This window comes from Sphaerodactylus townsendi, linkage group LG01 (genome assembly GCF_021028975.2).
Source record: "Sphaerodactylus townsendi isolate TG3544 linkage group LG01, MPM_Stown_v2.3, whole genome shotgun sequence".
NCBI classification, from domain to species: domain Eukaryota; kingdom Metazoa; phylum Chordata; class Lepidosauria; order Squamata; family Sphaerodactylidae; genus Sphaerodactylus; species Sphaerodactylus townsendi.
Window position 1 is genome coordinate 56,359,596 of NC_059425.1, and position 13,169 is coordinate 56,372,764.

Here is a 13,169-nt window from a genome sequence, read left to right on the forward strand (position 1 = left end):
GTGCAGAGAGAAGCACATCTGTCTTGAACTGAAGAAGTTCATACGAAGACATCTGTCCGTACATTTGCGACGGTGGTCTCGCTCGATCTCGGCACTCTCTGGAAGACACAGACGCGCCGCCCTTTCTTTTGCTGCGGAGCTAAAAGGCGCCTGTCCAGCCTTTTTTCCGTGTGTGGGCGACTGGCTTTTTGCTGGGGGATCCGCTTCTTCGCCTCCCAAGAGCGCCAACTTGCCAGAGGAGGGGACTGGCTTCTACGCAGCTGCTTCCGCCGCCGGCTTCTGCCTGACCCGGGAGTGGATCTGCTGCTGACTGGCGGCGCCGGGGAAGCAGCAGCAACAGCAGCAGCGCCAGCAGCTCCAAGGATGATCTCCCCGCGGGATCGAGGCGGGGAGGTGGCCCGATTCTACACGGTCACCGAGCCCAAACGCCATCCTCGGGGATACACCCTCTATAAGGTCACCGCGCGGGTGAGTTTTAAGGGTTTTATTTTCCCCAGGGAAAGACTGGAGAAAGGGAAGCCCAGGGAGAGGCAGCTCATCTGCAGCCAAAAAATATGTGTGTTTGTGTAGGGGTGGGGGTGGGGAAGGAATCTCCCCATCCTTGGTGACGATAAGTGTGTGTGTTTGGGCGGGGGTGGTGAAATGATTTCCCGTTCCTCAGTGGAAGGAGGAAGGTGCGGAGTCTCCTTCTAGAACGGTTCTAGGCTCGTAAAAGGCCTTTTTTCCGAGTCACACCTATGGCCATCTAATCTTAGCACTGGATCTTGTCCCTGGCAGCAGCTTGCAATGGTCCCAAACAGAGATTTTGCCCAATCTAGTGACCTGCGATCTTAGAAAGTAGATATGCCATTCATCTGTGCCCCCTGCCACATCTGTGCCCCCTGCCACATTTGTGGGTTGGACCTAACATGTATTGTGTTATGACCTCAGACCTCAACCAGTCTTAGATCTGCTCCTACACACAAATACTGCCCTAGATCTGCCCTTAGTGGGCAAGCAAACAGCGAGGATCCTCTTGTCTCTCTTCGTTACTATTTCCAGTGCAACTCTGCCCTAGGATGCAGGGATCTTTCCATCATCCTGACCCCACTGTTGATTTACTTTCCTAGATAGTGAAAGCAGTATTCTCTCCCCCCCCACCCTCATCTGTCCCTCTGAAGAGGAAAGTAGTGCTCTCACCCTCATTAGTTCCTGATTTTCTGTGTGCCTGAGTGGAGGGAGTGGGGGAAGAGAAGTATATTTTTAGCTGTCATGGTAAGAGAGGGAAGAATTCTGACAGAAGTGACTGACACTGCAGTCCTTTGCTCCGCTGAGCACAGTAGGAGGGATTTGTTTCTGAGAAAAGCAAAAGATCACGGCTATAATTTAGAAGCCTGTAGAAATAGTGTCCCATGTTGCTTTACACAGTGGTTAGCTCAAAAAGGACAACCACCATCTTAGCGAAGGCATGTTGAGCATGCGCATCATTGCCCAAATGATGAGTGGATCTTGTCTGCAAAGGGCATGTAGAGGTTGCGGTTGAATAGCTCATCTGTTTTGTAGACTGGTCCTTGAGCACAGTACTGTATTCTCTCCAATGTACCCCTGAAAAGAAAGAACTATCGGCACTGTGTACAAACCACAGATAATATTGTCCCTTTCATTGCCCTAAGGTCATAGGCATGGCACAGCAGTGCCCTTGCACCACCAGGTTTTCAGCAAGTACCCTGGCCAAACTGATGCCTCAACAAATTTGGGAAATAAATTTCAGGCAGATTCTCCATTCAAATGTTGCATTCTCCATGTGGTGAGGGGAAGTGGTGCACAAACACACTTATTCTTATCAGCTTGGGATTTCTCCCCAGTAAGTAAAGGATAAGTAAGTAAAAAATTGAAAGTTTCACACAACCTATTTGAGATTGAGAGCATCACGTCCCATGAAAGGATGCTGGTTTGTTAGCTGCCATGCAATCTTTTGTCACCTGCCTTTCTGTATAAAGCCCAGCTGGAGCAAAGGGGAGTTGCTGCTTGGGTGAGCATGGTGGCGGAGGATGGGGGGAACTGCCTTTACATAATGCATACAGGGTCTGTGAAGAACTGCACATAAAACTTCTGTGCAGCTGCACTGCTTTTCACACAAGACATTTAGCACTTGGGGCTGAAATGAATGTGCTGCCTGAAATTGCCCTATGAATACTGACAGCAAAAGCATAGCATTTTATATGGAGCTTTAGAATGTTAAAGATGCTTCACTTGCATTCTTAGTTACCTTTACAACAATCTTGTAAGGTTTGTTAGAGGGTTGAGACTGAGAGAGAATGGCTTACAGAAAGAGAATGGTTTGTTAAACTTTGTGTCTTTCTTTCTTAGCTTATTTCACCTTTTGGGCACCCCCAGCCCAGTATCAACCATCTGTTCCACAGCGAAACATGCAGAGATTCTGGCATGCAGTCATGTGCATGCAGTTTTCTGCTGTGGGCACAGAACTGTAGATTGAGGCACTGATTCATTACTAGCATTAGAAAGAGATAACTGGAACAAGATTTCTGTCGCTTCCCTCAATTCAGAGACAGGGAAACACTATTAGAACCATGTGGTCACTATTCTGAAATGAAATTGGTAGGATGGGACAAGCACAGAAGCACTTGCTTCCACAAACCCAAGATGAAACACTGGAAGACTCTGCTAGAAAGAAATGAGCCATTTATGTCTTGTTGCTAAGTTATATCAATTGCTAAATAACAATTGCCTGTGTTAAAGGGACAGCACAGTTTTTCTCCAGACAGCAGGCAACTCTAGACTTACAGTCCAACTCAGCACTTTGAATTTTCCTGGAAATAAACATGGAGTCTATGAAGTGATTTAAATTCTGGCCAGAGATGTTCCAAATACCTGGTTGAGTGTGGGGAAGAGGTCAGAGTGTTGGATTAGAATCTAGGATGCCAGAGTTCAAATCCCCACTGTGCCATGAAACATGCTAGGTAACCTGGGATCTCTGAAGATGCCAGCCACAAATGCAGGTGAAACGTCAGCCGAAAATGCCACTAGAACATGGCCATACTCCCGGAAACCACACATCCCCCCAGTGATTCTGGCCATGAAAGCCTTCGACAGCCCGGGATCTGTCATTCTTTCTCAGTCCAGATTACCTCACAAGATTGTTTTGAGGCTAAAATGAAATGGAATAACAATGTTGCTCCGAATTCCTGGAAAAAGAGTGAGAAAAAATGCCCTAGTCCCCGTAACTTTGTTGCCTCATTCTCAATGACTTAATGGCCGATTACACATGGCTTGGTTCCTGCAACTTCAAAGAGAATTGAATGGGGAATCTTTGTTTCAGGGCATGTTCAACATTATTACCCACCACCCTGTTGGTGTCCAGGGGTACTCTTTTTATTTATTTATTTATTTATTCATTCATTCATTCATTCATTCATTCATTCATTCATTCATTCATTCATTCATTCATTTATTTATTTATTTGACTTATAGGCCGCCTCATCCCCAGGGGGCTCGAGGCCCTGTCATGCATATATGTTTATTTTTAAACAATCTTTAATTTTTATCTTTAATCTCATCAATAGATCGATAAATCAATTTCTCAATCTATCAATAGATCGAGATATCGACATAAAAAGGCAAACTATTAAAGAAAAGTCTTGAGTTTGGCATTTGTGCACTGTGCACTGATTGTCTTTTATGGTGGGAAGTGAAAGGGGAGTAATGGCAGCGTGCAAACTGCACAACTGCAAAAGGACATCAGGAACTGCTATTTGCTAAGTTCCCCAGATTCACGATCAACTGCCTCCTGATGTGCTGTAAACCCAAACATCAAGACCAATGGGCTTTTCCAGGTGGGTCTGGAATCACTGATTGCTTGGGTATAAAACTACGAGGCTGGAGATATCCCGTTCTGTTGATCAAATGCAGGGGCACATCAGGTGTTTGGACTGATCGATTAGGCTTATTATTTTTACTTGTTTCTAGTGTTAGTATCAATTTATTGATCTATTGATATGGTTATTTAATTTTTTTAAATCTAAAGATCTGAAGATATGCAGGAGAGGGGAGGCCATGGGCAATAGAAATGATACAGCAGGACAAGAAGCGAGAAGTAGTAGGCAACAGTGAGGAGGGCGAGGTTGAAGCATGCAAAGCAGTGCAAGGGAGTTTGGAGGGATAAGGCTAGGCAGGCTGGCTATGGGCAGAGGGAAAAGGTCCAGGGCAGTTATGCCTACAGGCAAATCTGTCCTGCTCTGGCAGCGAAGCAAAATTAAAATCATGCTATAAGTGGATTTGCGTGCCGTGGAGAGAGCGGAAAGTGAAAGCAGGGCTAGAGGAAATACGTCCATACAAGAAATCTTGCTGTGGTGGATGTTCGCCTCTATCATGCAACAAACGCCTTGTGCATAATCGGCCAATATTTCCAAGCAGCCTTCAAAGACTGGCCCTTGTTCGCTTTGTAGTAATCTAGTTGGCATGGCACTGGATGGTGTTATATAATTGTTCTTGTTTACATGGAGTGTAGAGATGAAGAGATTTAACTGTTACTAATTTGAAAAAAGAGCTATCTTCTATAATTTTCTACAGTACAAAGTGTGTCCACAGAATGTGGCACAGAAGGTCAGGGGCGTACTGCCCAGAGGGACACATGGGGCAAATGTCCCCAGACAGAGTTAAGTGGGGGGCCCAGAAAAATGCCCCTCACTCCCTTCTTCTCTCCTCCTTCCCTCCTGATTTTGAGATGACCTGGTCGACGACACCCCACTGCCGCTGGCCCAGGCCCCGAAGTGCTGGAGGAGGGGGCGTCAGGTGAGGGTGACCACCCGTGCCTGGCGTGTGGCGATGCGTTCACCATCCGGAGCAGCCAAGAGCAGCACCTGCGCCTCCTGCATGCCGGCCAGACCTTCACCTGGAAGCACTGTGCTGCCACCTTCTCAGCTCACCTGGGGTAGGCGCCACATCAACAAGTGCCACCCCGGCCCTCTGAGAACCGCCAAGCTGTGCCTCCCTGGGCAGAACTGGCTAGGCCATCTTTCTAGGGCCACCTGCTCGGGCACCCCGTCCCCTCCACTGGAATTGCTCTCCCGGGAGCCGAGTGGAGCGCAGCATGCCTGGCCAGGAATCCAACTTGGCCCCCCAGCAGAGCCCCAAAATGAGGGGTGCATCTCCTGGGTTGGGCTCTCCTGGCAGCTGAAGAGGCATCCAGGAGTGAGTCATCTTCTCCCCCTCCCTCTTAGCACTTTTGGGCCCCAGTTCCCTCTCTCCACTTCTCAGGAACCCCCTTCCTAACTCCCCCCTTCTCTTGGGAGAAAGAGAGAAAGATCCCCTGCAGGCAGCAAACCAACAGGGGCGCCTCCTCCCCACCAAGAAAAATTAAAAGAAGATGCAACTTTCCCCTATGACCTTATACTGTTGGTATCTACAGTCTCCTATGCCACTATTGAAGGCACTGGTGTTTGGGGCAGGAGAAAACTGACTGGCTTCCCCATCCCAGTTGGGTGTCCTGGTCCCTCCATCCCCTTCTTTACCGAACCTTCCCCACCCATCCCAGTAGAGTAATAGGTATCACCACTCCCCAAGTGGAAGGACAGGGACTCAGCAAATTCTCACCCCACCTGCTCCTTATCCCACAGTCCCCATTCCAGAGTAACCCTAAAGTCTCAAGAGGTCCCAATTCCTTATGTTCCAGAGGAGTACATTATTCCTAATTGCTTACTTTGGGGAGGGGCATTGGCTTAGTGGTTGAGCATCAGCTGGGCAATCGTAAGGTCCTAAATTCAATCCCTGGCAAATGTCCCCGGACTACGTGTGTTTGTGTGTTGGGTGGGGTGGGGGCTAAGACTTTGCACCGGGCTACATTTTCCCTAGATAATGCTTCTGCAGAAGGTGTATCTTAATCTTTAGTTTGATCATTGCATTTTCCTGCCCCTGCCTGTTTTTGTCTGTTCCTTGTGGTAGAAAAGGTGAGATCCTGGTCTAACTGATCCTGTTTTTTAAAAAAACTGATTTATGATATCCTTCCCTCACTTTCTTGCTATTGGGTCAATTGTGCAAACTTGCCTCCAGCAGTCACTAGGTTGTGGGAATGCTCTGTGGTGCCTTAAGAGATACTACTGTGTTTCCCCGAAAATAAGACAGTGCCTTATATTAATTTTTGCTCCCAAAAATGTGCTATGTCTTATTTTCAGGGGATGTCTTATTTTTCTGTGTTCTGTTCTTCGGGTATGCTTCCAAACAAAAACTTTGCTACGTCTTACTTTCCGGGGATGCCTTATATTTCGCACATCAGCAAAACCTCTACTATGTCTTATTTTCAGGGGATGTCTTATATTCGGGGAAACAGGGTAAAGTAGGCAGGCTGACTTAAGGTGATGGTAGATAACCGAGGAATGCTCATGCATTCTGAGGTTGATTCAGTTCTTTAAGCGTAATTGGTGGATGAGTGAAAGGGGGGAAAACATAATGTAGGGCAGACTCGACAGACAACTTGTGCAAGACCTTGTGCTGCACATAGTTAAAGCCAGGATTGTTCTACCATGGAGAAAATTGTTCAACTTGGCATTTGACCCAGCTGCTTTTCTTTCTTTTTTGCTTGTGCACCTGTACTGTCTCTAGAATACTGCATCATGCTCTCTTGGCTTTATCTGGCTCCACAGTAACCAAGGCTTGTATATTTTAAAATCTGAATACTGCAGGGAAAAAGTACCCCTCCCCGCATCAGAAATCAAGGCTGGAATAGCAGCTTTTGAAAGGACCATCCAGCTTTTGAAAGGACCATCTCTGGGCATAGAATAGAGATAAACAGTTGTACAGAGCGTAGTTCATGGATCTTGGTGCTGCTGTCATTGATTTTAATTCAAATTTCAACACTTACTAATTGAATTTGAAGATTTTAAAAAGGATCTTTGTTTATTTCACAAGAAACACACTGCCTTTCCATTCAGTGAGCAGAAAATAGTTTCCCTACAACTTAATTCACAGCAGCTTATAGGCTGTGTTGCCCAGTTTTTAATCCTGTGGTGTTGGTCTGTGTTGTCAGGAGAATGTTTTGGCTGCAATTGGTCTGCATGCTCTGATATCATAGAGAGGCTATGCAGGCCATGGGACATGCAGTTAGAGTCTGTGAGGGAGGGGAGATATTATCCCCTCCATGTGTCCCTGCTTCTTCTCCTATTATTTGCCCCCAGTCCTCCTAACAGTGATTTCCAGAGTTGCCAACAACCAAGAAAAAGTTCCCTGTCCCTCCAACAGAGGTTTGATGCACAGGAATGCAAGAAGCCTGTCAAAAAAAGCCACGACTCTTTAATAGAGGTGTCATGTGTGGAAATGAGCCACTGAAGCTTCTTTTTTAGCATCACCTGGCAAATAACATCATATTAAGTCTCTGGTAAAAGGACAGGACATTTTTTTTTCTGTAGGCTATCCCTACTGGAGGAAGAATACTGTTTGTCAGGAGAGCCTTTAGATAATGTCCAGAACATGGATCTGTAAAAACACCACAACGCAACATTCACGGCACAGAACAGCCTGTTGTGGAGCTGGAAGGACAAGGCTTTCTTCCTGCTTCCCAATCTTTGCACGTCTACTATGAAAAAGTTCATCAGAACAACCCAAAGACTGGGCTTCATTTGGTCTAGAAGAAACAGCAAAATTGGCTTTCTCATATCGTAGTTTACAGATGTTTGAGCCTCTTAACAGCAGCTGTGGTAACAACTTTGGCTTGCTGCTGTTGTGGTAGAAACATCTAGGTTACTTGCAAGTTGAAAACTTATTAAAAAATGTGTCATCCTGGGAGAAGTATATCTGCTTGGGCATGGTCTCATTTTCTTGTCTGTCTGGGCTGTATATAATGTCACACACTCTTTTATGGTCCCAATTATGGTTGGTTAGTAGTTATGCAGATAGTTTGAAGTGCTTTCACATAGTTTTAGAAATCTTTACTTAAAACTTTTCCAGAAGGTGGAGGAGGATGATATTTGATCTTATTCCCATATAGTGATTTCCTAATAACTTTAGAGCGTTCTATATGACCATGAACATAGTTGTTATGCCTTCAACAAGACTGAAGATGATTCATCACACCGAGTTGTTAGTAAGTAACGCTTGAGTTCTTTCACGTAAGAACCATGAACCACAACTATCCTCGCATTTGCTATTCCTCCAAGTGGCTTCTTCCCCAAATGATCCTATCTGCAACCAGTGACGGCCTCTTTTCATTTTTTGGAGTTTGGAACCATAATTCCAGAGAAATATTGCTTCTGATGAACTTTTGGTGGGTAGTGGGGCAAAGATATGTCTACTCTGTCTTTCGTGCCCTGAGAAATTTCCTTATTTGAATTCATAAGCTGTTGTTGGACATCTCTGGAATGTTAAGCGGTTAGGCACTGTCTTCCCAATTTACTTATTCTAGAATAGTCTTGCCCAATTTGTGATTCACCTAGAGTCTGATTAAATCTATTTTTGTTTGGTTTGTTTCTTGACTGAGATTGCAAAACATTTCTTGAGGACTGATGGGCTGAGTTCAGCTAAGTGAATCATACAAGTTGAGGACTTTTTTTTAACAGTATGTGTACGTAGAATAAGACCTCATTTTTAGAAGTCACATGAGTATTAAAAATCTATTCATGTAGAAAACTAGATGTCAAGGAGATAAATTCTAGCTTACCTTTCCCTTACAGGCTAGTTTTTTATCTCTCTGGATTTTTTTGTATGAAGGAACATCCAACCATCTGTTTAGGTGATACAGCTTAGGCCTGAATTAAACAAGCCATTGGTGGACAAGAAGAATTTACCAGTGCTATGTTACATATGCATAGAGTCTTTTTAAAGCTATTGCTTATACTGTGAAAGTGATCTATAGATATTAGGAAGGGGACAGAGAATGGTTTTTTGTCATACCAGATATTCTTGCTGCTTAAAACTTCATCATTCATTGACAAATTTCCTGCTATTGTTTTTCAGATTGTTTCACGAAGAAATCCAGAAGATGTCCAGGAGGTAACTTATTTGTATTTTTGCTTTTTGACATTCTTATTACTTTTTAAAAAGAAGTAGCAACATTGACTTCATCTAGTAGTTTTTGACATGTAGCACAAAAGTAAGCATATATCTGTGTCATCCATATATTGCAGAGGAGAATAAATAAATAGGTCTGTAATAATAAGACAGGATAGTTAGAAATCAGTAATCAAAATTTCAAGGTACACAACTACCTTTTGTTAAATTTTCTATTTGTGCTGTTGGACCTGGTTTGGCTATTGAAGTCTAATATCCCTAATGGCTCAATTTCTCACAAGCCAAGTTCATCACAAGCCAAATCTTTCCTGTAGCTGTTCTTTCTTTTCTATTTTTTCTCATAAATAAATAGTAATAATTGTTTTCCAGGAAGAGAGAAAATTGGAGAGGATGGGGGGTGCACACTCTCGCTTATGAATTGGTAATTTCATATGCTAAAGCAGAAATCTGGCAAAAACATATTTCTTTTGCTTAATAATTTCTTAATGCTGCTGCTAATCATATGGCAGGTACCAAATATTGTCTGTTTAACAACTAGTAATGTCACCTTTCTTGTATATCTGCTGCTGTTGATGGTTTTTATGTGTGGTGGCCATTTCTCCCCCTCACATGCTGTGTATGAGTATAAAAGGTTGCAAAAATATGGCAGTTGTGGCTGGGACTGAGCACCAGACAAAGGAGAAGAAAAAACAGGCTTGCTAGATGGGTCAAAGAGATTCTTGGTGGGACTGACATGGTTAGCTGAGGGATAGGAATTAAATGCTTGGAATGTCCAGGCACTTAAGTGATGCACCTCCTGCCCAGTAAGATGAATGGGATCAAGATGAAGGGTACAGATAGATTTTGGCAACGGAGAACTAATTTCTGCTTTAGGGGAGGAGGTACAGCGAGGAAAACTGGTAGCAAACAGTGTAGATAGGGTTGCTGACTTCCAGGTGGGACCTGGAGTTTTCCTGGAATTTCAACTAATTTATAGACAACAGAGATTAGTTCCCCTGGAGCAAATGACTGTTTCCAAGGTAGACTGTATGACATATGACGTCACTTTCCTGCTGTGCTGCCTCCCTTCCCCTAATTCTGCCCTCCCCAGGAACTATAAGCAGAACACTCCTAAAGGAATGCAAGAGAAAGAAAAGCAGACAAAACAGAGGTTAACAATAACAGATATTGAGGTGCTGTGTGGTTTCCGGGCTTTATGGCTGTGTTCTAGCAGCATTCTCTCCTGACATGTCGCCTGCATCTGTGGCTGGCATCTTCAGAGGATCTTTGTTGTCAGTGGATTCAATAAAAATGCTGCTAAGACAGTGGTTCTCAACCTTCCTAATGCTGTGACCCTTTAATACAGTTCCTCATGTTGTGGTGACCCCCAACCATAAAATTATTTCCTAAGACCAACTGAAATATGTGTTTTCTGTTGGTCTTAGGTGACCCCTGTGAAAGGGTCGTTCAACCCCCAAAGGGGTCGCGACTCACAGGTTGAGAACCACTGCACTAAGAGAAGGAAGGAGAGTTGGGGCTGAGAGCATTGCATCTAATGGCTTGATGGCTTGCAGTCAAAGCAGAGAGGAGCAGTCAGCAAGTAGAGGGAGCGAATAAGTCAGATATAGTTACCAGGAGATGGGATTCCACCTGAGGCATTTCACATTGATTGAAGAGGACAGAAGGGAACGATGAGGAGCAGGTGATGCTGGAAAATATGGTCAGATATGAATTGTAAAGGCACTTGCAGTGTAATTTCTTGCAGTGTTGTTCTAATTCTAAGCCTACTGATTTCACTGAAACTAGAATAACTTTGCATAGGACTGCAGTGTTATTCTATGTTACGATCTCCTTTAAAAAGATTTAATATGTACTGTATGCATTGCAGAAATGACTAAAATGCCATCTTTACTGTAATGAACAATGCACTGTGCATTCCTCCACAAGACAAAATTTAGTATTAAAGATCTGGTGGGATTTTTTAAAAAATAATAAACATCAACTTGGGATATTATGATAGATTTTTGAGTGTTGCTGAATCTGTATCATTCAGCAGGATCAAAATGTTATCTTGATAATGGCAGATGTCACTTTCTGTTGCCTGTGTTCAGGGAGAAAACTGGGCTTTCAAATCTTTCTCCATTCACTATAAATAACCATTAAAAAGTCCTTTACATTTTCTCTTTCAACATCATTAGACTCATTTCTATGTGTGTATGTTATGTCCTGTCAAATTGCATCTGATTTATGACAACTCTATGATTTAATGACCTCCAAAAGGTACTATCATTAACAGCTGGACTTGCACATCTAGGCTACTTACTGTGCAATCCAAGAGGTGGGGCACACCTCTTCCACAGGAGCCTGCATGGATGGGGTTCTTCTGAAGGTGGAAGCCAACTTTAGTCAGCTCCCAGTGCAGTTTTAGCCAGGAACGCCCCCTTTAGTTGTGCAGACTTGCGGCACGAAAAAGGGAGGCGTCATATGCTGCTATATGCTTTTCCAGGAAACAAAGTGGTTTCTTCTTTTCCCCCAGCAACCTGCGCCGCCTATTGTCTGTTCTGAAGCAGGGCTGTGTAAGTTGTCTCTGCCGCCGCGCCCCCCCCCCCCCCGATTAGGTGTAGATTAATTTTGGACTCTGTCTAGATCTGCTTTGTTTTAGTTTGATGTTCTTTTTTCTCCAGTATCTTGAACTATATGTATCCATGAAAAAAAAGTATCCATGAAACTATATGTATCCATGAAAAAAATTAGCTGTCACAATCTTCTTAGAGTATTGCATGGTTTTGTATTAAACGTACTCATTCATAGTCAGAAGCTCCCTTCAGTCTAGCAGTTTTGGCTTATGTTCTGATTTGGGTTGTCATCATAGCAGGACATCCACAAAACTTATTAAATAAAGCATAATGTTTTGCGGATTGTGAATTTCTGCTGTGCCGTTAGTGATTTCTAAAGTTTCCATCAGCTCCTGAATGCCGAAATACCATCCTTTGGAAATTTTTAATTCATAAAGGTGGTGTTAAATAATTGTGACATGTAGGAAACCTTGTCGCAGCCCGAAAGATAGCTGAAATAAAGGTTTATTACATCAGACTGATTTCTATTTTTTTCTCTAAAAAAGATAAACACTTTTAGAGCAGGGTTCAGTTTGAGCCTGTGGGATGCAGAATTCTGAGCTGTAGGGCTTCACCGTTTTGGATGCTGGCATTTTGGCTGTAGCTTTAGTGTGAACTTGGACATTGCTCATAATTAGCTTCTTTCCTCCCTCTTGAGGATTATCTATCATAAGCAAAGCAACTGCTGATATACAATTCCTTTATTGGGAAGGCAATTTTTAAATAACTTTTGGGCCTGTTTATTTATTTACATATTTATACCCTGGTTCTAATGGGGATCCAAAGAGGCTTACAACATTACTCTCTCCTTTTTATACTCACAGCCTGTGAGGTAGGTTGGGCTGGGAGACAGTCATTGGCCCATGTTATCCAGTGATCTTCTGTGGCAGAATCAGGAACTGAATCTGGGTCTCTCTCATCCAGCTCTCTAATCAGCACATCACTCTGGCTGTCAGTTGTTGAAATCTTACTTTGTTTCCAGGATTACAGGAAGATCAGGAGTGGGTTTTGAGCTTCAAAATCCCAGCCTCCACCATTTCTCTCACAGGTAGGAGGCAATGGCAGAACCTGCACGTGCTAGCAGGTTCTATTTCACAGAGCCATTATTTGAATGTGGGATCTCCCTTACTTAGAAGAGTGAAGTAGTGTCTAAACATGCCATTTGGAGCATGTTTTTGTGTAGGATAGCACAGACACCCATTGAAAGACAGAAAATAACTAATGGAAGAAATCAGGACATTCACATGCCCCTCTGATCCAGAAGCATAAGGAGGGGAAATGGCACCCCGGGCAACACCTGCCCAAGAGCGTCCCCCGCCCCCCACTTACCTCAGCTGGCCTCGCTGTCATTGCTGGCCTCGATTTCTGGCCGAATGGCGCTCCTCTGACGCCCACCTCCTGCCCTCTGCTGGCGGGGCCCAGCAGCGGGAGGTGGTTGGTGTGGCGGCGCCTGTGGCACCTCAGGAGCAGCAAGGCTTTGTAGTGGCAGGTCAGGAACAGCAGGAGCACGGCAGAGGCCAGTGGGTGAGTGGGCGGAGTCAGCTGTCTCCCACGTCTCCCTCATGGACAGCCGGGAAG

General features: G+C 44.2%; 1 protein-coding gene across 3 annotated transcripts in view; it reads left to right on the plus strand.

The window, feature by feature from the left end:
* Positions 1-223: 223 nt before the first annotated feature.
* RPS6KC1 (ribosomal protein S6 kinase C1) overlaps positions 224-13,169 on the plus strand; it is a 115,528-nt gene continuing 102,582 nt past the window's right edge. Inside the window, exons 1-2 of one of the 3 annotated variants that reach the window (XM_048490853.1) lie at positions 224-468; positions 8,944-8,979. In XM_048490853.1, coding sequence (XP_048346810.1) covers positions 364-468; positions 8,944-8,979 — 141 coding nt within the window. In that variant the 5' untranslated portion in view covers positions 224-363. Of the gene's footprint in view, positions 469-8,943; positions 8,980-13,169 lie in introns of those variants that run through there. The other 2 variants (XM_048490769.1, XM_048491016.1) reach the window with 2 other exon arrangements.